The sequence below is a fragment of the Nelumbo nucifera genome, chromosome 3 (assembly GCF_055504915.1).
Source record: "Nelumbo nucifera cultivar China Antique chromosome 3, China Antique-T2T, whole genome shotgun sequence".
Lineage (NCBI taxonomy): Eukaryota > Viridiplantae > Streptophyta > Magnoliopsida > Proteales > Nelumbonaceae > Nelumbo > Nelumbo nucifera.
The window spans coordinates 77,879,728-77,907,529 of record NC_142651.1 but is presented as its reverse complement, the minus strand read 5'-3'; the positions used below and the strand labels follow the sequence as shown (position 1 = coordinate 77,907,529).

Below are 27,802 nucleotides of genomic sequence, written 5' to 3'. Positions count from 1 at the left end.
CAAAGGTAAAAGATACCATCAGATGTGGTAGACCATACCCTAGTGTCCTCTACAGTTTGAACCAAAAGGCTAGATGAAAGTTTGTTTACCAGCTGAATAAGGGTCTCACACCCATTATCCCTCAAACAGTCAAACCCCTCCTGAACCCAAAATCCCAGCATAAACCAAATGAAGAAAAGGTTATGAAGCACAAGATGGAATGAAATTTATAGTCAGACACTTAGGTCAGGATACAGAGGACTGAGGGGTTTCAGCCAACCAAAGGTCTTCCCAAAAAAGTACCTTAGAAGTTAGAACCACAACCCACATCAAATCTAGTTAGATTGATAAAGGTTTGATATACCTCTTGTATTGCTTTCCACGGAGAGTTTGAAGTAGATTGGTAGGTTAGGTAAGGTTGCCCTGATTAGGGTTATTCTCCCTCCCAAGGAAAGGAAGTTTCTTTTCCATTGAGCCTATCTCTTCGTAAACCTCTCCACCAGCGGCTTCCAAAACACTTGTGATCTTGGGTTCCCTCCCAAAGGAAGACCTAAGTACTCCAAAGGCCACTGTTTAATCTCACCCCAGGCTTTCAGCCAACACACTTAAAGCGCCTTCTTCCAAACTAATACCTGCTATGCAGCTTTTTCCCCAATTCACCTTCAACCTAGAAATAAATTCAAAGTAAAGGATGAGCTCTCTCAAGTTTTTTATATCCTCCTAACTCCCTCCCTCGCAAAATAAAAAAATGTCATCCGCAAATTGCAAGTGATCGTCACCTCAAGCCTTCCTACCGTCCAACCTCTAAATAGGTTGACCTGATCAGCCTCTACATTCATCTGACACAAGAATTCAGCAACTACAGTGAACATGAATGGAGATAAAGGGTCCCCTTGTCTCAAGCCTCTTTTAGCAAGAGAGAAGTCCCTAGCCACTCCATTAATCAAAATTGAGTAATGCACTGAGCTCAAGCAAATGGAGATAAAGGGTCCCCTTGTCTCAAGCCTCTTTTAGCAAGAGAGAAGTCCCTAGCCACTCCATTAATCAAAATTGAGTAATGCACTGAGCTCAAGCAAATGGAGATAAAGGGTCCCCTTGTCTCAAGCCTCTTTTAGCAAGAGAGAAGTCCCTAGCCACTCCATTAATCAAAATTGAGTAATGCACTGAGCTCAAGCAACCTTTTATCCACATCCTCCACCATGCACTCAAGCCTATTTTCTTTAACACTCAAGGAGAAATGACCAATCAACTAAATCATATGCCTTCTCTAAGTCCAATTTACACACCAGCCCCTTACCTTTTCTTTTCCTCTTTTCTGCTACGCACTCATTTGCCACTATTATATGATCAACTATTTGTCTCCCTTCAACAAAGGCACCTCGAGACTATGAGACCACATGTAGTAACACTTTCTTCAATCTCCTGGCAAGAACTTTTGCAATGATCTTATAGAGGCTCCCTACTAGGCTTATTGGTCTAAAATCCTTTGAAGCTTTTGCCTCTTTTTTCTTAGGGATTAAAGCAATGAAAGTTGAATTAATTCCTCGAGAAATTTCCCCCTCATGGAAGAACTCATTCAAAACATCCAATAGATCTTCTTTAATAAGGTGCAAACAATCCTGATAGAAAGACATAGAAAATCCATCTAGACCTAGGGCTTTTGCACTATCATCGAAAAGACAGCCTCTCTAATTTCTTCTAGGGTGAAGATATTCACCAAGGCTGCAAACAAAGGTTCCACACTCTATCCCACTGAAGGTTTGGGAACACAAAGCTCCTCTCTCCTAGGCTCGAAAAAATGTCTTTGAAACAATCCACAATTTCATGCTCCCTAATTGCCTCGCCAGTCATTTCACACACAGTACAATAATGAGGAGATAAACACCAATTAGGAGATAAACACCAACATATCACACGTTTAGATACCCCCATAAATACTTCACAACAAAAGAACTAATCATAGGGGAAATAAGAGCACTCCATACTTCCTTTAAGGGATACAAAATCAAGCTAGGATGAGGCAAAGTCAAGGATTTGAAGAAATAAGAACAAGAAAACCTCCTAGAAGAACTTGGGGGCCAAATACTGGTGTCATCAAAAAGGGGATGAAGAACCACCCCATCCAAAATTTGCAACAAATTAGATAAGGGAGTCAATCCGGAATCCCTCAAATTCCTTCTCAACCCCAAATTACAAATAAGGACTATGAGACCATTAGTAGAATAAGAACCAAAAAGAAAACCAAAGATTGGTCTCCCTTTCAAAGTTGAGATAGCAAAGATGGCAAGGAATCTATCTTTCAAAGGAATGTCTCCAACCCATAGGTCTTCCCAAAATCCAATCTTACTGCTTAAGGAAAGAACAACCTTGATTGTCAACACCCAATTTTTAATCGATCGCTTCACCCTACCTCTTTATACCCTCCTTTCAAACCCAAAAACTTGGAATCACAACTAGATCAAATTGAGACTTTACAAAGCCGAAAATCCCTCTTTTGACACAATCCACAAGACAAATGAAAACCCCAACATCAAAATCGACGTCCAATCAAATATGGCCTACAGACTAAGGAAACTGTAAATTAGTTACATCCACCATTCATCACGCCAACTTCCTTTCTAATGGCCTTCATCCAACACATCGATCACCTCAAGATCACTAGGATGCAATCAACTAGCAAATCCCACCATAAACCTCAAAACTTTAGCTCCTCACCTTAATCCATACCTATCCACTAAATTTTAGCTCAAAATTCCTCCGTTTGACTCACCATCAAGCCTAGATCTTATTTCAACAAATCCCATCGATTAGATCTATCATTCATCATCCTAGCTTCATTCGACCAATCAAAACTCACCACTATGTTGGAAAACCCAAAAAACCCAGGCACGTCAAATTTCACGACCAAAAAACCCAAAACCCAAAAAACCCCATCAGACATGCAGGGCCTTTTTGCCCCCTCCTTCTTTAGGTGGCGGTTAAAAAGGGGAAGGACAATGTGGAGAGGACTAAGGGCTGCAGTATGTTGGACACTGTGGGAAGAAAGGAACTCCAGAATATTCTCAGAAACTCAGAGAGGGACAGCAGATTTGAGGACTATCATACAGTTTAGGGTGGTACAGTGGCTGAAATCTCTGGAAATATTCACAGATTACACTGTAGATGACATGTTGAGGAAGTGGGGTGAAATTGCAAGTTGCACGCAGACCAAGTCAGTAATGAGTGTGGCTTGGACCCCCCAACCTAGTGGATTCTGGAAATTAAACTTTGATGGATGCAGTAGGGGAAACCCGGGATAATCAGGGATCGGGGGTGTTTTTAGAGATGAAAATGGGGTCATCTCTGCTTTGTTCTCAGGCCCAATTGGAGTGGGTGACTCCCTTAGAGCTGAGATATGTGCAGTTATGGAAGGAGCCCGGAAAGCTAAGGAATTGAACATCAAGAAACTTATAATTAAAGGGGATTCAGAGGTGGTGATAGGGTGGCTGACCAAAGAACAAAATGATCTTTGGAAGTATAACAATGAGAAGAGGAAATTCAAATGGCTGGTGCGGGAGATGGAAGTTAAGACATGTTGGATTAAGAGATCAGCTAATTCCCTAGCTGACGGTTTAGCAAAACAAGGGGCAGAAAGGGATTCCTTGTTTTGGGCTAAGTTGTAATGTTAGTGTCCTTATATCTTTGTATTTTCTTCTTTCCTTTCTTGAAGTTCTTTGTGACTCTTGGAAGATAAGTGTGTTTGTCTTCCACTTGTAAATTTTCTACTGATGAATTAATGAAAGTGTTATTGATCAAAAAAAAAAAAAAAAGTGAGATCCCATTTCAAACCATATCATTAACTGATAAACCATTAATCCAAACTAAATATGCCAATCTACACCCTTGATCAAAGATCCATCACTTCCATCCGATACAGGATGGTCAAAAGTGCTTACCCATCAAATTTCATCCCAAAATTCCCCCGTTTGACCCTTCATCCAACAAAGGTTTTATTCCAGCAAATCTCATTGATCTGATCTTGTCAGCCATAGATCTCCATTACCTCAACCCTATTAGACCACCAGACCTCACCAATGGTGAGTCACCACTGTGTTCAAAGACACAAAAAAATATCAGCACATCAAATTTCACGACCTGATTCACCCGTTTAACCATTAAACTAGGAAGACGTCATTTTGACGCGCCAGATCAAATTACCATCTCATCTGTCCCAGCCTAAAACCTTAAAAGGGTGATGGCTGATGTCAAACTCATTTTTGACCTATTCAAACACCTAGACCAATGAAATTGAGCCTAATAGACCCAAAAAGCCCAAAAACTCAAAGATACCCCCACTTAGAACTAAGAAAAGGCAAAACCACTTATAAAAGTTCATCAAATTTACATTTTTGCCACTGATAGCCCCAAATACGAGATTACCATGACAAGCACGCCCTAAGCTCCCATTGGACGCACAAACCCCATGAAAACCACCCCCAAATCAAAGACAATCTTTCACCAAATAGGAAAGTTTGACTGAGCACCATTGTCTTTGAAAAATCCTTGCCTACTCTCTTGTAAAAACCTTCTTGAAGCCCAAGCCTTATGATTGGACGAATTTCAGACCTATGTCCCTCACTTTTCTCTATAAATAGAGGATCAACTCGAGCTTGAACTAGGAGGAAGGGGGAGAAAAGAGCATTTCCCCAACCTCTGTAATACCTCTATTTTACTTGACATCCCAAAGTCCTTGAAGATTAAGCATCAAATCTACTTCACCTACTTCCTTGACTGAAGATTTAAAACCTGGAACATTTACCCCAACTCAACAACTCGTCAAAGCTTCATTTGAACATTTTCTAGATACTAGAAAACTCTTCTCAAGGTTGCACACAAGAGGCAAGTCTCTCATTCCACCGTTTTTCTAAGTTTGAATTCGTAGTCTCTGCTTTTAGTTTAGTTTTGGGTTGCTTGGAGTCCCAAAACCATGAGAAACTTGCGTTCCCAGTTTCCTCCAAATTGAGAAAAAGTGGTAGAGAGACTCTTAGGAAATCAGTACCTAAGACCCGATAACATCACCTCAAATCAATTCTGGGTGAAATTGGGAGCATTTTTGCCTGATTTCAGGAGCTCTGAGAAACCCTTTTTCATTATTGTTTTTCATAAGAAAGAGAGCCTAAACAACTCTTGTATTGGGATGCTACATCAAGCTTGGAGAGAGGGGTGCCTAACACCTTCCCTCTCCCAATCCTTGGAATCCAAAACGATGGCCCATTTCCTCTAAAAAATGGGTGGCGACTCCATTTCTTCGAGCCGGCCATTAACTTCCACAAGCTCACACTGATTAAGTTTAAAAACAAGGGAACACCCTGAATTGTTTTCCAAGGAGGCAAACATAGCTTTGTTAAACACTCCAGCATCCCACCCATTGTCAATTAGCCCATCAATACTAACCACCACCTTATGGCAAAGCCTATTTATTTCCCTTAGTAACCTCTAGAGCCATTTCCCAAGAAGAACCATGTTCTTTTCCTTCAAATTCCCTAACCCCAAGCCCCCCAACTTCCTTTCTTTTGTAGACCTTTCTCCAATCTAACTAGTAGAGAACAAGATGTATGGATAAGAAGCACATACTTTAATGGTTGATGTGAAATGTGAACCATTGGGACACAATTAGTAAACATTAAAAAATGATGAAAGAGCTAAAATATGCATGTGCATATCTTATTTCTTAGAAAATCAATATAATTTGTGCTCATATTAATAAATATATAAATTTTAATAATCAATTTTTAACATTTATTGGCATACATCTACTAAGAAGAGAAAATTTGAAGTTAAGATTCAAAATACATGTAAGACAAGTAATTGGAGCATGGAATAGTAGTGGATTTATTGTCTTCTAACCTAAAAACCAAGGTTGAAATTTTCTTACTGGTAGTTTTTATACCAAAAAATTTACAAGTTAATTAGAGAAATCTAATGATGTTGAGAAAAATAATTAGAAAATTTGAATCTGAATGGTTGCCTTAGAAAATTTGAAGTTATGATTCAAAATACATGTAAGACAAGTAATTGGAGCATGGAATAGTGGTGGATTTGTTGTCTTTAACCTAAAAACCAAGGTTGAAATTTTCTTACTGGTAGTTTTTATACCAAAAAATTTACAAGTTAATTAGGGAAATCTAATGATGTTGAGAAAAATAATTAGAAAAATTGAATCTGAATGGTTGCCTTCAAACATAGGAATTAATGTTAATTTGAACAATTGTCTTAAATATAGGAGTTAATTAGGACTTAGTGCTTGAATATAGGATGAATTAGGAATTAATGTTAATTTGAACAATTGTCTTAAATATATGCAAATTTGAGCTTTAAAATTTGTCTTGAACATAGGAGCTAATGAAAGAGAGATAATAACTATAGGGATTATATATAAAAACCAATGGAAGAGAATGTGGAGAGAATACTAACAAAAATCATGATGTATCGGCCAATATGCTCACAGTATTAATCCATGTCAGACGATATGAACCCAATACCGACTGATACCATGAGAATATCAACCTATACTGATACAGATAGAATAAATTTGACTTCTGGTCATTCAACTTGTACCACATATCATAACTTCAAAAACCGATACATATCTCACTCCAAACCTTGTTCCGAATACATGCAAACGCTTAAGAGAGAATGAAGTAGGGAAAAAGACAATGCAGAAATTAAAAAAAAAAATAAAGAAACTCAAACTTCTAACAATTGAAAAAGGAAAAGAATTTTAGGGGAAATACAGACTCATTCTTTAATAAAAGAAATAGACTTGGAGAGTAATCCAACAAACCTTGTAAAGGGATGCTGCAGACTCAGATTGCACATTTTGGATCGGAACATTCCCTAGTGATTGAAAAGAGTCCAATGCATCCAACGTCAGCTGCCATCCACAAAGAGCTATAGCACCAGGATCAGAACTGGAACCACTACTACTACACCCAGCAGCAGCAACATTTCCATTCACCCAAGGACAGAAATGATTGTGATGTTTGATTGGATCAAATTCCATTGCCTCTTCATAGTTGCTTTCCCCATTTGGTGGTCCTGAACAGTTGAATACAGAGTACATAATGAGTCACCAAGAAAAAAAAATACATAGAAAGGAAGAAGTTCAGGGTAATTACTAATGAATAAAAGGAACAAGTGCTTAAGAAAAGTATATTTGAAATTTGAATGTACAAAGTTGGTAACAAGAATACCTATAAAAAAAGGTTGGTAACATGAATGAGAAAGAGAATAAGAGGAGATTTTGCTCTCCCAAAAAAAAAAACAATTAAATCCCCTTGAACCTCATGTGATTGGATCCGGGAAATCCAATCACAAAATCTACAATTCTCAATACCAAAATAAACAGAGAGGGGAGAGAAAGAAATACAATCAATCCAGCCTCAGTTCCAGATTTCACTGGTTTTGGGCAAGGTTTAGGTTCACCCAATGGAGATCAACTTCAGTTTCAGGTAGCCATTGGTTACTAGTAGCATGGCAGAAGAGTTAGATTTGGTGTCTACTGTTCAGGTAGTCTGAGGTATTCAGACAGAAAATAGAGATGAAAATGGTGATGTCACCATGGTCTTCTCTCACCCAATTGGTCATGACCTCATAGAACTCTACTGGAGCAGGAATATCAGTGTTAGCACAAGGTTGAAGGAGAGGCGTGCATTGGGCTTGGACAGATTTTTGGTGCAAAGGGAATCTCAAAACTCAAGCTGTTATTTAACTCCTTCACAAATTGTTATTTACTGGTCTATCTAAATAGGAAGGCCACTGGTTACTTAGACATGCCAACAAAGGGAAGCAAAACCCTTGGCATGTAATTACTCGGTCAGGTGGATACCAGTAACAAATAATGCCTCGGTGGATAGTCTACCAAGGGAGACACTTACAAAGGAAACCTCTTAGGGTCATGGGTGGTGGGATAGGGTACATGTTAGGTTAATGGATAGAAGTAGTGGGCCAGTTGTTCAGTCTCTTGATTCCGGCTGTTCACTTCCCACTTTCCCTAGAAGAGGGAAAAGGACAATACTTACAAACAAGAATTTATAAAATTCAGGACCTTGAGGCTGATCCAATATGGGGCACAAAAGGATACATTTCTTGTTGGACCTCTTTCTAACTTCTTGCACTATCACCAGCTTACAGCATATTGTCTGAATTAGTAAGGGGCTTATGTTTTTAAGTGGTAATTCCTTGCCTCAAAATGCATATACAGCTTCATTTGGGATGGGTAAACAAAGCTTACAAATAAATGATGGCAAAAGAAAGTTGGTGAATGACATGGATATCACACTGATTTCGAAAGAATGTTTCAAATGATTCTACAGATCCCTAAGAAGTAACATAATTACCTTCAAGCATTATAATTTATATTATATATTCATTTTAACCTTTTAGGTTCTTTAATATAATAACCATATGGGTCATCCACGTCAATTATATTGAATAGAGCACCTACTGAAGCAGATGAATAATGCAAAACTGTCTACTGTAGGTATCCTTAACCTATTAGAAAATCATATATATATATATATATATATATATTGAAGCAAACATTATTTAACTTACCAATTCCATTGGCAGCAATGCAATCTGACTGAAGGAAAGCACAATCATCTGCAAGTGATGCCTTGCCAGCCTGGGTCACTTCATCCTTGGATACATCATAACCAGAATACATGACAGCATTACAGGAAAGAGAAGGATGGACACTGCTCTCATGGGCTAATATGTGACTTTGACTTATTTTCTCACCACTTTCGACAGATTCCGCCTTGACTGACCCATCAATTTTTGAGCCACTATCTGCCCTTCCTACAGATCGAGAAATCATATCTTGACTATCACCATGAGGATCTTCCCTATCCATTTCCTCTGGAACAAACTCATCCATCAGACCAGGATCTGGAGCAGATTCACCTGTTTGACCCTGATTTTCAGTGACTTCAGCTATAGGTTCAACATCACCAACAACACTATCTGCCCTATAAACAGACACATCAGTCCCATGGATTTCAGCTTCATGACTAGCACCCATACCAACACTTCCACCACTAATCCCAAAGCTAAATCCATCTCTAGCATGGGCAGTCACAGTTTCTGCATTCAGAATTTCCTCGCCATCATTAGTGCTACTGAGACCCATTTCTCCAGCAACTCTCCCAGCAGCTGGTTGGAAACAAGTGCTCTGCTGTGCTTGATTACTATAGTTCAATTCTGATGTTTCATTCATGTCAGGATTCTTATATATAGCCGGTGATGGAAAATGGACATCATCAACATCTCCAGGATGATTTTCAACACTCTCCATAGAATCTTCATCTGCACTGTGACAAATTGTGTCCATTGCTATAACAGAGGATGCACGTGCTGAATCTCTGGTGGATGCAAAACCAATAACCTGTTCATTTTCCCGTCGAAATGGATCAATTCTATTACCATCTGTTTCCATTTCAAAACCCAAGGAATGGCTAGGACCAGCACCAGATAAATCCCTCCTATATGATGAATGATATGTGTCAAAGACATCTGAGTCACGAGCACGCTTTGAAGGCCCAGCTGAATATTCTCTTCCATCATTTACTTCATCACCATCACGATCAATGACAGTTCCTTCTACACTATCAGCCTGTTGCATCCTTAAATGAGGCCTGTCAACTGTACTACCACCTTCTTCCAAGCTTCGCTTTCTTGTACTGGGGCCCCGTGATTCATATGAAGCTGCACGATCACCAACTTCACTGCCTGCAGGTTGTCCAATCATTAGATCCCTTCCCATGTCTGCATCTTGAAACTGCTCAGATATCAATGCCATGCCCAACTGAGATGATGGTAACCCACCACCCATTGTAAGATTTAAATCTACACCTGCATTTGAGAGTGATTTTCCTTCATCTGTTGTTGCTGCATCATCACGGCCTTCAATCTGTTCTTTCTCTGCACCATCAGCAGCAACCCAGCCACTGATTCCACTGGCTGCACTAACTCCACGTGTCAATGCCATTTTTTTGCTCGTTTCAGGGATACCCATGCTGTTCGGAGCAAAACGAGCAGGGCGAGACACAGAAACAAAGTCCCAGATTCTAACAGTGGCACCACATAAGCTACAATCTAACAAAGGTGACCTAGATTCACATTTGTTTTCCTGAACCGATAATCTTTTCTTTCCAGCTTTGGCTGAAGCAGAGAATGCTTTCTTGCTAGGCCCAGGATCCTTGGAAGGATGAAATCGATCTTGAGTAGGGCCAAAAGAACAGCCATTTCTAGCAGATTGAGCAGAATGTTCTTCACAGTCTTGAACATTTGGAAGCCATCGTGGCTCCCATCCACACAAGCTTATTAGCTTCTGGGCCTGCGAAAGAAAGGGAAAAGACATGAGTAGCACAACTAGGTCACATGGACACACACCTGAACAGTACAACAATAATTATTTAGCATGTTATTAGCATAAACAAAATTTACCAATTATCTTACATGAGAATATACACATAATGCCTCTTCTCGGGAAGATTCTGGACCTGCGATGCTCTCTGATTTAAAATTTAAATCCCCAGATGTAAAGGCTTGTGACTGGGATAATAAGCGGTCAAGTTGTGGCCCACGAGAAATCCGCATCTGTTCAATTGCAGAAGCAGCTACAACAGGAAGAGATAGAAATTGCAGAAGTCCATCACAACGATCTTTGTAACCACCAATTAGCGCTGATGGGGGAGTAGGAGGGAACTGCACCAAGCTTTCAGCACAGCTATTTCCTCTCCAAGGACAAGTTACTTTGTGCCCAGTATCAAGCTGCTTGGCAAACGCCTCACCAGCAGTATCAACTTCAACCAAGATAAATGAGAACCGACCAATGTTAGCATTAAGCAAGCTGATGCAGGTAGTATCAAAATTACTGCTCCAAGCAAGGAGAAAATGAAATGAAATGTCAATGTGCCTGGAAATGAGTAGAAAATCTATCGAACTACTAATAGGAATTAGATATAGAATTCTATTTTGAATTCTTTGTTTTGGATTTCATTTTCAGCTTATTTGATTTGAATTACTTTTGTTTATAGAGATTACGAGGTGACGTGAAAGCAAGAGAGGGTCTTATTTGTACAAGAAAAGAACATTATATGTCTATACCATATCAAAAAAAAACAATCTAAGCAATAAATAGGATTCTATTGATGAATCTTGAAATGAGACATCCACAACAAACAAACGAAACTAGGTTAGGTGGTTCAATCAAAATCCATTCTTCTTTCAACTTAGAAAAACAGTTCTGGACAAACTGACAATTATAATATAAGTCAAATCGACTAATCTGGTATATTTTCCACATTCAAAGGAGTGCATCCATGTTTCTATTTCACAAACATGATATTTTCTGGGCATTTCAAATAATATCAAGTGTTATACCCATTTTGGCATTTCTAATTTCCAAAGTTTAGACCCCAACTAGAAACCAAGTATTACAGAAAAGAGACTATCCTGGACTCTCAAAAACTAAGTACAATTAGCCTCAGCTTGGCACCTTCAAAAGTATGATTCCACTACATCTCTGATCCATTCATTCCACTCAATGCCAATCTGCCAAAGAATCTTAACCTTGGACTCCAATGAATGGAATGTCCACTCTAGCAGCCAAGGATCAAACCTCTCTACGATGACATAATAGGAGCCATGCCCCTCCCCAGAAAAAATAAGTCTCGTTCATCCAATTACTACTCGGGAATCTACTTTCACCATCCAATGACCAAGAATACATAAATCATAACCCATAAAGAAGTGAAAGCAATTGAGATCCAATAACAATCAGCACCAACAGGTCCAGAACAAATATAACTGCTTCACGGATATTTCTGAAATACAGCATACACCAAAAGACCAACCATGCTGACTTATAGACAGATTGCCAATATCAAATGATAAAAGCTCAATTCTCACAATGTCCCCTAACCTTGCCACTCCAAATTTTGCAAGATCCACCCTACTTAAATTTTCAAAAAGGTTTACCTTTAATTTTAACCTCATTTCCCTATTAAAATATTTCTTGACTACTATCAGGAAAAAGAAAATGTCAACTTGATGAATCATATCTACAAAACTCTGGAGGATATGCTCTCAATTCTGTATTTCCCTGTTACAGTTTTCTTTGTTTTTTTTAAACCATCTCTGTTACAGTTTGATGACTTTATCCAAACCCCATATTGAATGATTGAATATTTCTTCAGTTGCAGATTATGTTTCACTTAGGCCCATTCATTTTTCAGTAAATAGAGGCCAACGCCTCAATGGGAAAGTTGACCAACAGTAAATTAATTTTCCCATGGGTTATCTCCCAGGTGGGTAAGTGACTTTCCCACTTGGGGGCGGGGACAAATTGCCAAAACATTATCAGACAAAATTGCCCCTTCCAATAATCAAATCAATGGGTAAAGATGGTCAATTGCACAACTTACCTGGGTAAATGTTATGATTAAAAGAACAGGGGCTAGTGCACTTATGCAGGTAAATGACTTACCATAAACGAATGGGACCTAAGTAAAAAGTTACAGCATAACATGTATAACGATCACTGCTTGCAGGTGCTTTTTTGGAAAGGAAATTAAGTATTCTGTAGACAAGATTTTGTACAGCCCCAATGCAACATGCAATTGCAAAAACACTTTAAACAGATATAATCCAAAACAAGATCATGAAAGATCTGAGAAAAATGTTACTAGGACCCCATATGAAAATTAGTTTACTTCATTAAAGAGGGGAAATCTTGGATTCTATGTTGAACTCCTCATTCCATTATATTTCAGCACAAGGTTCAAAATATCAATACAGGCTTATATGCCAGTTGGGGCGTATCAATGTGTATCGAGGCTCGCATTGATTTTTCTTTTTTACAAACTGGTTCTGAGGGGTCAGCTTAAAGCCCCATCTACCCCCTGAACCAGGTCAGACCCCGAAACACCCACTGTAGGGGTGTATCGGGAGGCCACTGATACATATTCAAATATTAAACCTTGTTTCAGCATATGACAGCTGATATTTTTGCAGTGCCGCAAAGAGACCGTGGGGAGAGATATTCCATACTAGGAATCTCCTTTGCCAACTTAGGATCTGCTAGAATTCTTGCTTAACATTCCTTGTCAACTTTGGTGTTTTCAACCCATCATTTTCTTATGAATTAACAAATGAATTTATATTAGAAACTTAAAAGAACACCAACATGTCCGGTCTAGACAGTAGGAACATTACAGAACAGCATAAAGCTAGCATACATACAAAAGCATCAAAAAACTAAAAAATTATGAAAAATACCCAGGTCCTGGCGTTCTCCATAAACACCCTCGTCTGGAAACACCTGCTCTGACCAAGCTATCGGCAAAAGAATTAGCCTACCTCAGAATCTACATGACCTTGTGAACAAGCTGTTCCAGTTTCTAACCACTCACTCGAACCATTTTTAAACTAGCCACATTGCTGGTCAATTTCATTGGTTTTATATCTTCATTTTCATTTTAGCAATAATATTCTTCAATCAACAGGTAAAAACCATGGTTCAGTAATATATGATGTCCATATAATATTTTTCAAGTGTTGAGGAAAACAGCATTCTCTAGAAAAGCCTATCTCAACATATATCATTTAGCGGACAATGCAGTAAATACTATTGAGAAAAAAGATATCATAGATTAAGTCTAAAGGAAAAGGCATAACTACCACTAGCACACTTAAAGAGAACAGAAATCACCTTCAGTGGGTGTCCAAGATGCTAATAAAACAAAACTCAGGTTTGCACCACAAGACTCGCATACAATCTTATCTACGTCAACATTTACCCAACCTCTGCGGGCACAAGCCAATGAACTGGCATCCTGTAGACAACTAAAACAAAGTAAAAAAATATATATATACAAAGAATTAAGAAAGGACATAACCAATTAAGTACAGATAACACTAAACATGCAGAAAAGCTTTTGGCTCATGTTCCTAAACTAAATACTAAATTGCTTTCAGTTAGTAATTTGACAAAAGCCTTGAACTGCAGTGTGACCATTTTTTTGATAGATAACAGAAACTTTTATTAATAGATGTTAAGAGAAAAAAAAAAACAAGAGGGGTAAAAACTCTTAACCCTCCCAATAAGTACATTTCAGTTTACAATATTGACAAGAAAAAGTTGACTCTTCCCACCCCTTGTTTGGCCAATGAATCTGCCAAGGAGTTGGCACTCCTCTTAGTCCATTGAAACTTGACTTCCATGTTTTGAGTGAACTGTCTAAACTTTCTTTTTCTCATTCAGAAATTTCCACAAACTAAAATTGTCCTTCTGCAGCCAATTTATAGCCAGCTTAGAATCACCTTCCACCATCAGTTTTCTAATATTCAACTCTTGGGCTCTTTTTACCCCTTCCAGAACAGACAATATTTCAGCTCTAAGAGAATCCCCCCATCCAATAGAACCAGAATACATGACAATAATTCGGCCTTCTTCATCCCTGAAAACTCCCCCTATACCTGACGAGCCTGGATTCCCCCCTATACCTGATGGCCTTCTTATTGTATCTTTTGAGAACACGAAATCTCAGAAGATGATTGGGAGTCATGAAGCAAATGGAATATACATGCATGCCAGGCCAGGATCAAGTATCACCTCTGAGAGCAGCTTTTGATTCAAATGTGTCGGAGTCGATCAATCATATTATGTTATGTCATTATCATTTGGGTCATATTTCTTTTTCTTCATTGAGTCTATCGTTTCTAGCTTTGTTCAAGGAAACTAAAGTGTCAAGTTTACATTGTGAGTCATGCGAGTTGTCAAAGCATTGTAGTTCTTATTATGCAAATAATAAAATATCTACAATTCCTTTTCATATTGTTCACTTTGGTGTGGGGGGCATACCATTTACCATGCATGGGTGGTTATAAAAATTGTTATCTACTTATTCATGGCTTTACCTTATGTGTTCCCGTGTTGAAGTACCCAAACTTGTAAAGCAGTTTCATGAATTTGTGCTTACCCATTTTGATACCCACATCAAGATATCAAATAAAGCTAAGGAATATTTTGAGAATGATTTTGTTTCATACTTTGAGAGGTTTGGGGTTATACATCAGACCTCCCCATTGTAGAATTTTTTTTTATGAATGATAGAAATTTTATTAGACTAGAAGAAATATCACAAGGTTACAAAGTACATCCAGGAGAGGCGCAAGATGCAGCCCCATCTGGAAACAAGATAATAACTGAGCCCAAAATATATCAGATCCATGCACCCAACATTTTGCAAAAAAATCAGCCATCCCATTAGCTGAACACCTTTCCCATTGGACTGAGATTATCGTATCTCTGACCAGCCACTTAAATCTTTTCATATACTCTTTATATTTCCAAATTACCATTTCAGGTACGTTCAACCAACCTATTACCAGTTTAGAGTCACCTTCCACTACCAACCTGTCATAATTTAATTCTCTAAGCAATCTGTATTCCTTGTAAGACAGCTTGGAACTCCGCAAAGGCTGAATCCCCTACACCAACTGGACCTGAAAAAACAGCAACAATATGACCTTTAGAGTTTCTAAAAGCTCCCCCTATACCAACCGGACCTAGGTTCCCTAGAGGGCCTAGACTGCTTCCATCGAAGTTCCGTTTGATGAAGCCTTCGTCTGGTGGTTTCCAAACCACAACAGGTTTGACTCTCTTAGAGGAGCTTCTAGATACCGCTTCCAAATTCCTCCACAAATCATCAAAAGAGAACTCAGAAAATAAATTTAGAGACTTGGCCCACATTATAGCTATATATAAAATGCATTCCATCACTGCTTCCTTATTTCTTTCTTTATCATTGAACACTACCATTCCTTTCCTCCCACACCGTCCAAATCAATGCAGCCCTTAGACATCTCCACAAAATCTTACCTCTTCTCTTTGGCCAACTGAAAGTCGTCGGGTCAAAGAGATCTCCGATCTGAATAGGTAAACTCCACCTGTGACCAACAAGTTCAAAAATCTTTTCCCAAAGACTAGCCACAAAGAAGCAGGATATCAGAAGATGGTAACAGTTTTCTCCACTTGCTTTACACAGGGTACACCAGTTAGGGGACACACAGAAAAGGTATTCTGTTTTGCAAGACATCCAATGTGTTTATTCTCCATGCAAAACTTTCCAACACAAAGCCCCAACCTTGGAAGGAATAGGCTTAGGCCAAATTTCATTAGCAGGGCAATGAGGAGAGTTTGGATCTGAACACAAGAACGTCATAAAGGAGGCACTAGAGAAGATCCCTTTGGGGTGTGGAATCCAGATCCGACCATCGGACTTAGACAAATCCAGGAAAACAGAATCAAGAATTTGTATCAACGAGGTTGCCCTTTCAAAGACAAAGTCCCTTAAATTTCTTCTTAAACCCAAATTCCAGCTTAACCCGATCAACTCGGAGAGGAAAACAAAATGAGACAGGTTATTTTTTGAACAAAGAAAGAGAACAACAAGGGGAACAAATCTTTAAGGGTTGAATCGCCAAGCCAAAGGTCCTCCCAAAAAAGAACCTTACCTCCAGAGCAAACATCATACCTAATTTGTCATAGAAACTGAGGAAGCACTCCACAGATAGACTTCCAAGGAGATACCAATGTAGCATCGAAGATACACCAGCATCCCAACCATTGTCTGCTGAACCATGGATACTACCAATCGCCTCTTGCCACAATCTCCCCTCTCCTGAGTCCACATCCAAAGCCACTTACCTAGTAAGGAGGAATTTTCTTGCCTATGTTTCCTATGCCTAGACCCCTTTGATCTTTACTTTAGCACACTATGTCCCAATTGATCAAGTGATCCTTCCTACCTTCCTTTGGATCTAAGGCTGCAACTTGGGCCGGGTTAGCCCGAACCCAACCCTAAAAAGTCGGGTTGGGTTGATCCAGGTTGATGCTCGGGTTAGAGTTAGGGTTGAAATTTATGAACTCGACTTTACTTCGGGTTGGGTTAGGGTTGACTCCTTGGGCAACCCGAACCCAACTCTATAGTACATATCATATATAAATATATGTTATATATATGATCATACATTGATTTGTTTAGATGCATGATAGTTGTATAGCCACTACCACAGACTATCATTTAGTTCATTTAAGATAATCACTTTTTTTATCAGAATTTAAGATAATCATTTTTTTATCTCCTCTTTGTTGTTTACCACCCATAGCTTGCTGCCCATAAAAGATCTATTATAAGTCATCATAATGAAAGTTGAGTTAAGATCCAAGATTAAGAAGTTCTACAAGATTTTAAGGGATGGGAAGAAGGTTAGGTTGGGCCCAACCAGAGCCCAGCCCAACCCGAAGTTGACTTTGGGTTGGGTTGGGTTGGGTTAGGGTTAGGGTCGAACGAATTTAGTTAGGGTTAGGGTTAGGGTTGGGTTGGTCGGGTTGGGTTAGGGTTAGGGTTGGGGGTTTAGAACTTAGGGTTGGGCTAGGGTTGGCCTCAACCCAACCTAACCCGGCCCGACTTGCAGCCCTACTGGCTCCCACAAAAAATCTCTCATCAATTCTTTTAGCTTCATCACTTCCCTCCATGGCAATCTGAACACCTAAAGATAGTAGACTGGAAACGATATAATTTTTCTTCCAAGCAGCCAATTCCTAGAGCACTTTTCCACAACTGGGATCCAATACCTACTTTATTTCGAATTGTCTCCTAGTGGCATCCCAAGGTATTACAAAGGCCAAGAAGCTATGGGACAACGATTCAAGGTAGGGGGGCCTTTTGGAGCCCAACTGTTGCACAGTAACAATGAAGATGGGATTGCTTCAAGTGGAAGAGAAACCCTAAATTGGGAGCATGAGATAGGGTTTCAGGCAAAAGGTGAAGTTGTGAAGGAGAACGGGGGAAGCCTTCCGCAGTTCCGCCTAGTGAGAAAACTCTCGAGATAATCATGTAGCTGAATTTACAGATAAGTTCTGGTCTTGTTCTTTCTTTGTCTGGGCTGGTAGCCTCCAACAAGGAGGGCGAGGACAGGAGCGAGGGTACTAAAGAGGGTGCTAGGGAATGTAAATCAAAGAGGAAGGATTCCAAGGAAGTTGATGAGCTTGAGAAACAGTATAAGTGCTGCCTGTTTGCCCCCTGTTTGGCTAAAGTATCTGCCATGCCATTTGCAGTTCTTCTCACCCATTTAAAAGTAACACTAGTTCCCTTGTTAGCCTTTCAATTTCCCTAGTCTGTTCACTTCTTCAGTGAGAGCTGAAGAGAACATCCCTTGGATCCATAGATCGTTGGTTAGACAGGTGCAAACCTTTGGCAGTTCCTTGATTAGCTCATTCAAGTGGACGCCTAGGACTGCAAATCTTTTGGTTGATGCCTTAGCAAGGGATGGGTTGTCAAAGGAAAGTCTTCAGTGGAGATGTCCTTGGCCTGGGTTACATGTGTAATCCTTTTCTGTTTTCTGAATTTTGGTGTTAGTCAAGGTCTGTCTTGTCTTCTTTGTTTGTCTCCATTCTGTTTTTGGGTAGTAAGAACTTTTTATTAATGAAATCTCTATTTTGTTATTGTACTAAATTATTGAATATAATAAATTAGAGATCCATGCCCAAGTTTTCTCCTAGAAGTTCAAGGTTCATCAGCCATATTCAAATATGACAGATTCAATAAAGAGAATAGTTTCCTCAAGTGTCATCTTGCTATCAATATCCATGTGTCCAACACAGGTCAGTGAATTAAAAGGGATGCCTCAGCACACAGGTGAGGCGTGTTTTAGGGTATACGCCTTGCTAGGTCCTAGGCACACGCCTGGTGCACCTAAGCATGCACCTAGTGCGCCTAAGCATGCGCCTCAGCCCAGGCATGCGCCTTTTTAAAATTTCACGCTTTTTTGCTTTTTTTGTAACTAGTGGCTGGGCCTCCAAGAACCCCTATTTGCTAATGCTGTTTATTCATTTTTTTCTAATAAAATATCTTCTTAAAAGGCAATTAAAGTTATAAAATCATTATTTTTATGTGAGAATTAAGAATTTAAGACCCTAAAATGGACTTGTTTGGGCTTGCCTCAAGAGGCATGGTACAAAGGCAGCTCATAGAATCAGGAATGCAATATGTTTTACATCACATTATCTACTTTAAGTAATGCAATTGGGGGGGAAGAGATTATGTGTTTTACATGCTTGAAAATGCTTTATATGTCAATTATCAAAAAAAATGATTTATATGCTTGATTTTATTTTTAAATTTTCATTTGAATGCACTTTACATGTTATGTTTATGTATTCTATTTTAGATAATAAGTTTTTTAAAACATTTATTTTAAAATTTAAGTTTATATTTCTTTTTTATTGATAAATGATTGAAATTTTATTCAAGAAATTCAATAAGATATTACAATACAGCCTACCCAAAGGAGGGGCACGAGCTGGTGCCTCTCCACAACAACAATAATGTACTACCTCAGACTAGTAACAAAAAATTTACAAAGCTGCCCAGAATAAGCGTTCCCTTGATACCCCTTGTTTAGCTAACCCATCCGTTATGGTGTTAGCTGTTCTACCCACCCACTGAAAATTAACATTCATGTTCCTTGATGAAAATTAACATTCATCAAAGGAATATAATTTGAAGGAATCTAATGATCTCGGCCAATGGATTTCCCTGGTCGTAATGCAATCCTTTACATTCTGAACATTTCTCTCCTTCTCTTGGAAAATCCTCGCATTCCTTTCTTCCCAAATTGTCCACAAAGCAACAATTTTAATGCTCCTTCACATTGTTTTACCAGTTTTTGTGGGCCACACAAAGAAGGAAGGATCAAAGGTCTGATCTATGGTTGTGGTCAAATTCCATCTGCAACCAAACAAAGCATAGATCCAACCCCAAATAGCAACAGAAAAAGGACAGGTTAAAAGTAAGTGAGAGCAATCCTCACCATTAGCCCTGCAAAGTACACACCAATTAGGAGACAAACACATAGAAGGCCTTCTCTTCTGCAACAAGTCTGAAGTGTTGATTTTCCTATAGAACACCTCCCAGCAGAACATAATAATTTTAGAAGGTACAGGTTTAGACCAAATCTCCTTAGCTGGGAAACCCACTTGTCCCGAGGGAGAGCAAAGGGACTTAAAAAAGGAAGCACATGTGAAGTAACCTTTTGGGTTTGGAGACCAAAGTCTCACATCAGAACTGGAAAGGTCCAGAAAAACACTTTCAAGTAGAGACAACAGGTCTGAAACACATGAGAGTTCATGATCCCTCAAACCCCTACGAAACCCAAAGTCCCAACTCAGAGAATATGGCAAATCAGATGTTGGAAGAAAGTGAGAGATTGTTTTACCCTTGTAGCAAGAAATGGAATAGAGAGAAGGGAAACTGTCCTTAAGGGCAGAATTGCCCACCCAGATGTCTTCCCAAAATAAAACAGAAGTACCAGAATTGACATCATACTTGATACAGTTGAAGAAAAGAGGAAGAATACTCTGAATTGCTTTCCAAGGAGTTGCTAGAGTGGCTCAACACGATACACCAGCACCCCATCCATTTCCCAAACTGCCATGTATACTATCTATCACCTCATGCCAAAGTCTCTCCTGTTCTAAGGGCCATCTCCACAACCATTTTCCCAAGAGTGCTTTATTCTTCAAAACTAAATTCCCCAGTCCCAATCCACCTTCCTCTTTTCTCCTACACACTATTCCCCAATTTATTAAGTGATCCTTTTTTTCCTCCCCTGGCTCCCAAAGAAAATTTCTCATTAATTTCTCTAATTTCTCGGCTTCCCTGACAAGAATCCTAAACACAGAGAAATAATAAATAAGCAGATTTGCTAAAGAAGCTCTCAGTAAAGAAACACTACCGCCTTAAGAAATATAGTTCCTTTTCCACGAGGCTAACCTTTTCTCAAACTTTTCTAAAATTGGGGCCCAAAATGTGCTCTCCTTAGGGTCGGCTCCTAGAGGAATACCTAAATACTGTAACGGCCAATAGGAAATAAGACAACATAAAAACTCAGCCACCGACTCAAGAGTCCTCTCATCCAGATTCACTCCCACCACACAGCTCTTTTCCAAGTTTATTTTCATATTTGATACTCCAACCTCTCACTACACCTTCCCTGTCTACCTTAGAGATCAAACTACTAAAAACATTTGCAACTAGGGGAAAAAGAAAAGGGGAAAGGGGGTCACCTTGCCTTAACCCTCTAAAAGTTGGGAAGAAATCCTTGACTACCCCATTAACCAAGACCGAAAACTGGCAAGAACTTATGCATCCCTTTATCCAATTACACCATCTAACTCCAAACCCACAACACCCTAGGACCTCTAATAAGAAGCTCCAATCCACAAGATCATTGGCCTTTTCTAAATCCAGCTTACAAACAAAACATTGCTTTCCGGACTTTCTCATATCCTCCACACATTCATTCGCTATTAAAATCTGATCTGTTATTTGCCTCCCTTGCACGAAATCTCCCTGAGCTTGACTAATGATGGAGGGTAGCACTACTTTAATCCTCAAGGATAACACCTTAGCTAGGATTTTGTAAATGCTAGTCACCAAACTAATCAGCCTAAAATCTTTAGAATTTTTTGCTTCTTTCTTCTTAAGGATTAGATCTATGAAAGTGGCATTAACTCCAGGGCTTACTTTGCTATTAACTTCAAATTCCTTAAACACAGCACAAAGGTCTTCTCTTACCACATTCCAGCAGTCTTGATAGAAAGCCTTGGTGAAGCCAATTTAAGTTTATACTTTATATTTTTATTACTATTATGTTGAATATTTTTTATTTTTTTGGCATTTTTTATTTTTGTACCTTGCTTCAAAAAGGCATGCGCCTTGCGCCTTACGCCTCAGGCACAAATTGCCCCTTGCGCTTTTAAAACATTGACACGGGTACAAACCCATTTTAAGTGTCCATCTAGAAGCAACACAAGAACTCTTTCAGAGCCAAGATTATGTCCTTACTTAAAAGGCCACAATTTTTATGGGATATTCTCAAGTGGAAGTTGACTTAGAATAGGAGCCATCACATAGTGTAATGGTAAAATATCAAGCTGGCAAGTGTGAGAATGCAAGTTCATATCCGGGAGAAGTAACTTTCTGCAAAAAGTGCCAAATATTAGGACTGTATCCATTCTACCCCTTCCAAGACCCCAGATAGCTGGCACCAACATTGGGTAATGTCCTTTTTAAGTTGACAGAGAGTCACAGATTGTGATTGGTTGGATTAGAAAAGGGGAAGATGGAAGATACTTGGCTCTTAGGAATTTTATAATGGAGATTAGATCTTTGGCAGCTAGAGATATATTGTTCCATTATATCCAGAGATCAGCTAGCTCTTTAGCAGACAGATTTGTTAGTGAGGATGTATATAGGAGCTAGCTATTTTGGAGCCTATCCCTTCGAGCCTACTTGTTGTGGGCTTTCATTGGGATTAGGAATCTCTTTCTACTCTATTCCTATCTATGGTTTTTGGCCTACCGATGGGAGGCCTGCCCTTTTCACTCACTACTTCGAATCATGCATAAAGTCATCTTTACAATAAAAGAAAGTATATAGAAACTTCTAAAATAATTTCTTTACAGCAGCATTCAAAAGGATTTTGATGCATTTTATGATAGTCACCACCCTAAAGAAAAAAAGTAAAAAGACAAAAAAAAATGAACATAGGGCATCCAAAGGCTACTATCAGCATTTATTATTCACTTGAAGAAAAGAGTGTAGTGCAACAATATATATCCATACTTCAAATATATCCTTTAAGGAAAAGCAACTCAGGTCCAAACCTTTGGTTTTCCAAACCAGTTTGAAGGCTTGAATGTAGCAAGCCGCCTAAGTAAATCCCCTCTTTCCCATGGTCTACATGAAGGTTGTGATGATCCAAGAGCAGAACCACCAGCACTTGTGCTTAAGGAAGCCCGTGGGGGTTGTGAACCAACACAAGACAGAGAACCTCCTTTGGAACCTTGTCCATTGCCAAACCAGTCAATACTGCCAGCATTTGTTGGAACAGCAGGTGAAGATGCCCCTGCAGAACTGATAAAAGACAATGTCTGTAAGAGCAAGACATGGTTAACAGTGTCAACATGTAAATCCCATAATATGGCTCCTAAAAATATGGAGGATAAACTTTCGATCATATTTGAGAGTCATGAAAAGTGACTTCCAAAAATTATGAAATGATGTTATACTGCTACTATAGTTGTCAAAAATTCAGTCTTCCTCTCTATCTAATCTAAGGTGTTGCCATGTCGGTAGCTTATGTTTTTGGATTACAAAACATTTTTTCTCTCAGATATTCCCTCCTCTCAGAAAGGCATCAAAATGGCAATTATAAGGAGATAGTCTAGCATAACTAAACCTTCATATGAGACGCATGTTAACAGGGATTGTGCAAGCCAAAGGGCTGGGCCCACCTGGGACAAAAAGATACGGTTCTAAGCACAGCCAGCACAGCCAACATGACAACCAAAACAATTTAATCTATTGAACTAAATGGAGAGGCACAGGTAAAATGACCAATCAATTTTTAGTGCACCAAAGAAAGTGGTTTTACAATCAAGCTGTTTAGATTATCCAACCACTGGCACAGGAAACCTAAACGAGGATGCAGTTGCAGAATGGCATTTCTTACCGGATGCTAATCAAAAAATAATAAATAAACAATCTGAGAACAATGTGCTGTTATAGAGATGGTTAATGGTCTGACATCTTTTAAGTGTTCATTTTAATTTTTAACAGCTACATAACAGTACTTGGAAAACAATAATAGTTATAAAATGGCACCAGGAAGCAAAAACCTTTTTCTGGGTTGTTGCCACTTGCCACATTGTTTTGAGGTCCAGAAAGCATCACTTAGGAGGAGATAAGCCAAAGGCCAAACAAACATCCAGCACAAGTAAAATTAAAAAGATGTGCCAATGGTTTGTCAAATATCTAGATAGCCACTAAAATAGTGCTTAACAACAGCTAGAGCCATTCAACAACAGATAAAGTGGTAGAAGAAGAACTGAATGACTTATTGCCATTAAGAAGCTAAGAACCTACTTAATAACTTATTCACTGAAAGACAAGACACTAAGTATTCAATTCACCACTTCAAAGGCAATCAAGAGCCCCCTTACTTGGGGCTAAATGGTCACCCAGCAGTGGAATCATTTAGCATTCATCAATAAGGACCAAGGGATCATTTGATAACAGCTGAACTGGCTGAATCGAAAGCATATTGCTTTGTCTTTTAGTGAATAAATTTTTGAGGTTGTGAGTTTGATTTAATGTTGTGATTTTACTAAATCTCCATATGTTCGAGTTTCACATATGTAACTTTTAATTAATTTTGTTCATTAAATATAATATCCAAATAATTTTTAGTTCATTTTATTAATATTATATAATATGTTGATCATTTTTAGTCTAATTTATACCATTCAATATCTCATTGCAATCTGAATTCAATTTGAATCAGATCTAAATTTGATGGATTAGATCCAATTCCAATCGAATATAAATAAATCAATTTTGGATCTGCTAATGTCTTATCCAATTCGATCCATTTGCAGCCCTATCCTTAATTGAGGAAATTGAGGATGGGTAGTATACAGCATCTTCATCATCATCTAAGCCTTGTCCAAACTAGTCAAATACATGAATCCTGATTTACAATTCCATTTGAGCGCGTGTCTGACACCATAACTCGAGCCAGCACTTGACCTACTTCACCCCAGTTTAGGTCCTCCCTTGAACCGCCTGACAAACTTGGTTGGATTTTCCCTGGTCCGATTCACCTATGTTAGCCCGTTCAAGTCCAATTCCCTTAAGCACTCTCCAATTAAAGCTTGGAGCTCCTACCTATTCGGCTATTCGTTGGGAAATCCAACTCAGCAACCCTCTCTTGGGACATGTCACTCAACCGCTCTGCCTCCTTCAAAATTTGAAAGGATTCCTCCTGCTCATAGGCTGCCACAAGGTCAGGAGTCTACAAAATCTCCACTGTTCTGTACCCCTGATGGGCAGGCCTATCCAACAGCTCCCCTGGGTCACCCCTGGAAGTTCTGACACAGATCTCTTGCCTGGAGGATTCGATCGCCATGCCAAACATCACCAGCACCCCTGCAATTTTCGACAGCCCTGCCCGGTCAATTTCCCCCCCTTCATAGGATCTCAATAGCTCCTCCCTCGAAATTTCTTTTGCCCCTATGTACCTCTGATCCGCCGGCCAAGCTGCAAATTCAAATTTCAGCCAGATGTGCATTGTATACACCACTTCTCCTACCTTAATGTCAATTGAACCTAGCAGCTCTCCTTTCCATACAACCTGATCCACTCAAGTGTCGCTAATTCCTTTGTCGAGTCATCTGTGGCTAGGAAACCCCCACAAAAGTCGCCTATCATTGTTATGATTTTTGGGTTCCAGGGCATCAGCGGAAGGCTGTAAATTTTAATCCCGACTTTCCTGTCCACAGTTCCCTGACTCGGAGGCTCATCCGTGGCACAACCAGCACAGGCACTCCACCTATCGATGAGCAAGGACATGCCCCAGCCGCCACTGGGATCTACTCAGGAGTCAGGATGTGTCTCAAGTCCGACTCTGAGGGGACTATGAACGGGAACAAACTACTGATAAAATTTTTCACCTTGACTTCCTCTAGGACATTCCAGGCTTCCCTCACCCAGGCTTCAGCACCTGCTAGGTCCGGAGCCTCCCCCTCAAACTTCCCAACTAGGCATGACTCCAAGAACTTCGTAAAGAGATTTATCCCTTTGCCTTCTGTTTCAATGAAGAAGAGGTCCCCATTCTGGTAGAAGTGACAGCCTCCCCCTATCGGCCAAGCCTTGGAGAATCATTTCTTAAATAAAACTGTTTTAATTAAAAATCTTCAAAGAGTTTTAAATAAAGGCAAAGAAAATATGCACAAAACCATGGGCAGACAACATTTCATTAGAAAAAATCTACAAAGGGAACATCAAAGTTCACCCTCTGTGATTGAACACCATCTCCAACCCAGAAAGACAAATTCAGACAAAATTATGGAAAAAAAACAAATTAAGGAAACTGATCAATTACATCCACCATCTTCAGATGAAAAAGGAATGAAAGTGCAGGCCAAAAAAAACCTTCTACAGAAACAAGCAATCTCAACCTCAGAACAATTGGCTGTGTATTTTTTTCTTCTTCTTCTCCTTTTCCGAACCACCCCTACTGCAATAGTTTACAGTATAAAATAAGCCATGGCTTCAAAGTTACTTCAGAGCATAATGTTTCCCGGTAAAATCCTGAAACCACGAACTTGACCTAAGACCACCTTAAATTCAACACTACCAACAAACATTGCGGAGAAAGGGAGGGATAGGAGAAAGTTCCGCGAAAATGCTTCCCCATTCACAATTTGTTCTCCGGTGTAAAAATAAAACAAAAATTCATTTTTACAGGTCCCATTTGCGGTTAAAAAGAATCGTGCTCATCCTGTATCATTAAAATTCGCCAGCTGTAATTAATGACTCCACAAAAATCCATACACATCATGCACCATTGCTGTAATCCCTTGTAATTCAACCTAAATAAACAATTCAACTCAAGCATTGAGCTAAACAACCGAAACCCTTATAGAAATCAACAATAACTCGGGCAAATCCCACAAAATAATTATTCTCAGACCAAAAACAAACTGACCTCACCAAATTCTAGGGTTTTCGAACAACACATATCGACCTAAGCTGATCTGTTCAACTACTAAGCATGCCCTAGTGGTTCACTAAAGAGATCAAGACGCAAGAAAAGAAAACACCCGAGAGATTCCTCGAAAGAAAAGAAAGGCAAAAAAAAATCAAACCAAGGAAAAGGCGATACCTTGCAGCAGTAACCGGAGGCGGCGAGGAAGATCGAGCGAGCAGTAAGGGATCCATAGTTCCCCCAGAGCTTATAACCTCCTCCCTCATTGTTCCCTCGTCGAAACCAAAAATCTCTGTTTTCTCGTTCTTGGCTCCTTTTTATAACAGCGTTAACCGATTCCCTTTCGCTCCTAAGTTACGCATGGCGCGTAATACGCGTAAGTTCCAACTCTTTTGTCTTTCCTCCTCTGGAACAGCATCAGCCATCAGCCATCAGATAATCAAAATAAAATAAAGGATTTACCGCGGAATATATTTGCGTAGTAGATAATATCCAATTTCAAATCGAGGAGTTCGCATCTCCGCCCCACCGTGTTTCTGTGTGCGACTGACACCTGTTCAATCGCACGCGATGAGATGTTCTCACGTGCGAGGCTAATGATACGGACGTTAACCCCGCCCGTTTAGCCCCAAAACGATCTCAAAAGGGCAAAGTTCGAGCTTCTCCCATATTCCTGCCCTCTGAACTTCAAATCGGACTCTAACCCCTGTTTTTGCCCGAGCTCAGATCTCCGCCTTCATCTCCGGCACCCGCGATGGCTCCAGTCACAAGGTAAGTTCTAACCCTCGTTTTTTGTGTGGGTGTTAAGTTTTTTCATTTCAAACCAGAGAAACCCTCTTTGATGTTTTGTTTTTCATTTCAAACCAGAGAAACCCTCTTTGATGTTTTGTTTTTCATTTCAAACCAGAGACTTTTTTTTACCCTCTTCCACCTCCCTCTCCGGCACCGGTGTTTGGTTGAGCACTGGTTTCTTGAAGTATGCTTAGTTTTTTCTTCATAGAGCACTGGTTTCTTGAAATGAAAAACACTCGCACAAAAAACGAGGGTTGGAACGTACCTGTAGGATGGGGGAGAAGACATTAACTTCAAATGGATGGTATAAAGGAGATGGTTAATAAGTACTCTATGTATATCTTCTAAAAGTCAGTTGCCAATACAT

At 39.4% G+C, this 27,802-nt stretch overlaps 1 protein-coding gene across 2 annotated transcripts in view; it reads right to left on the bottom strand.

Annotated features, from left to right (window-relative positions):
- LOC104610239 (IAP-like protein 1) overlaps nt 1-27,098 on the bottom strand; it is a 59,827-nt gene extending 32,729 nt beyond the window's left edge. For both annotated transcript variants that reach the window (XM_010276764.3, XM_088899849.1), the window contains exons 1-6: nt 26,821-27,098; nt 22,760-23,009; nt 13,736-13,859; nt 10,480-10,826; nt 8,575-10,357; nt 6,803-7,056 (exon numbers count right to left, since the gene is read on the bottom strand). In XM_010276764.3, the coding sequence (XP_010275066.1) occupies nt 6,803-7,056; nt 8,575-10,357; nt 10,480-10,826; nt 13,736-13,859; nt 22,760-23,009; nt 26,821-26,909 (2,847 nt within the window). In that variant the 5' untranslated portion in view covers nt 26,910-27,098. The remainder of the gene's footprint in view (nt 1-6,802; nt 7,057-8,574; nt 10,358-10,479; nt 10,827-13,735; nt 13,860-22,759; nt 23,010-26,820) is intronic.
- Nucleotides 27,099-27,802: the final 704 nt, after the last annotated feature.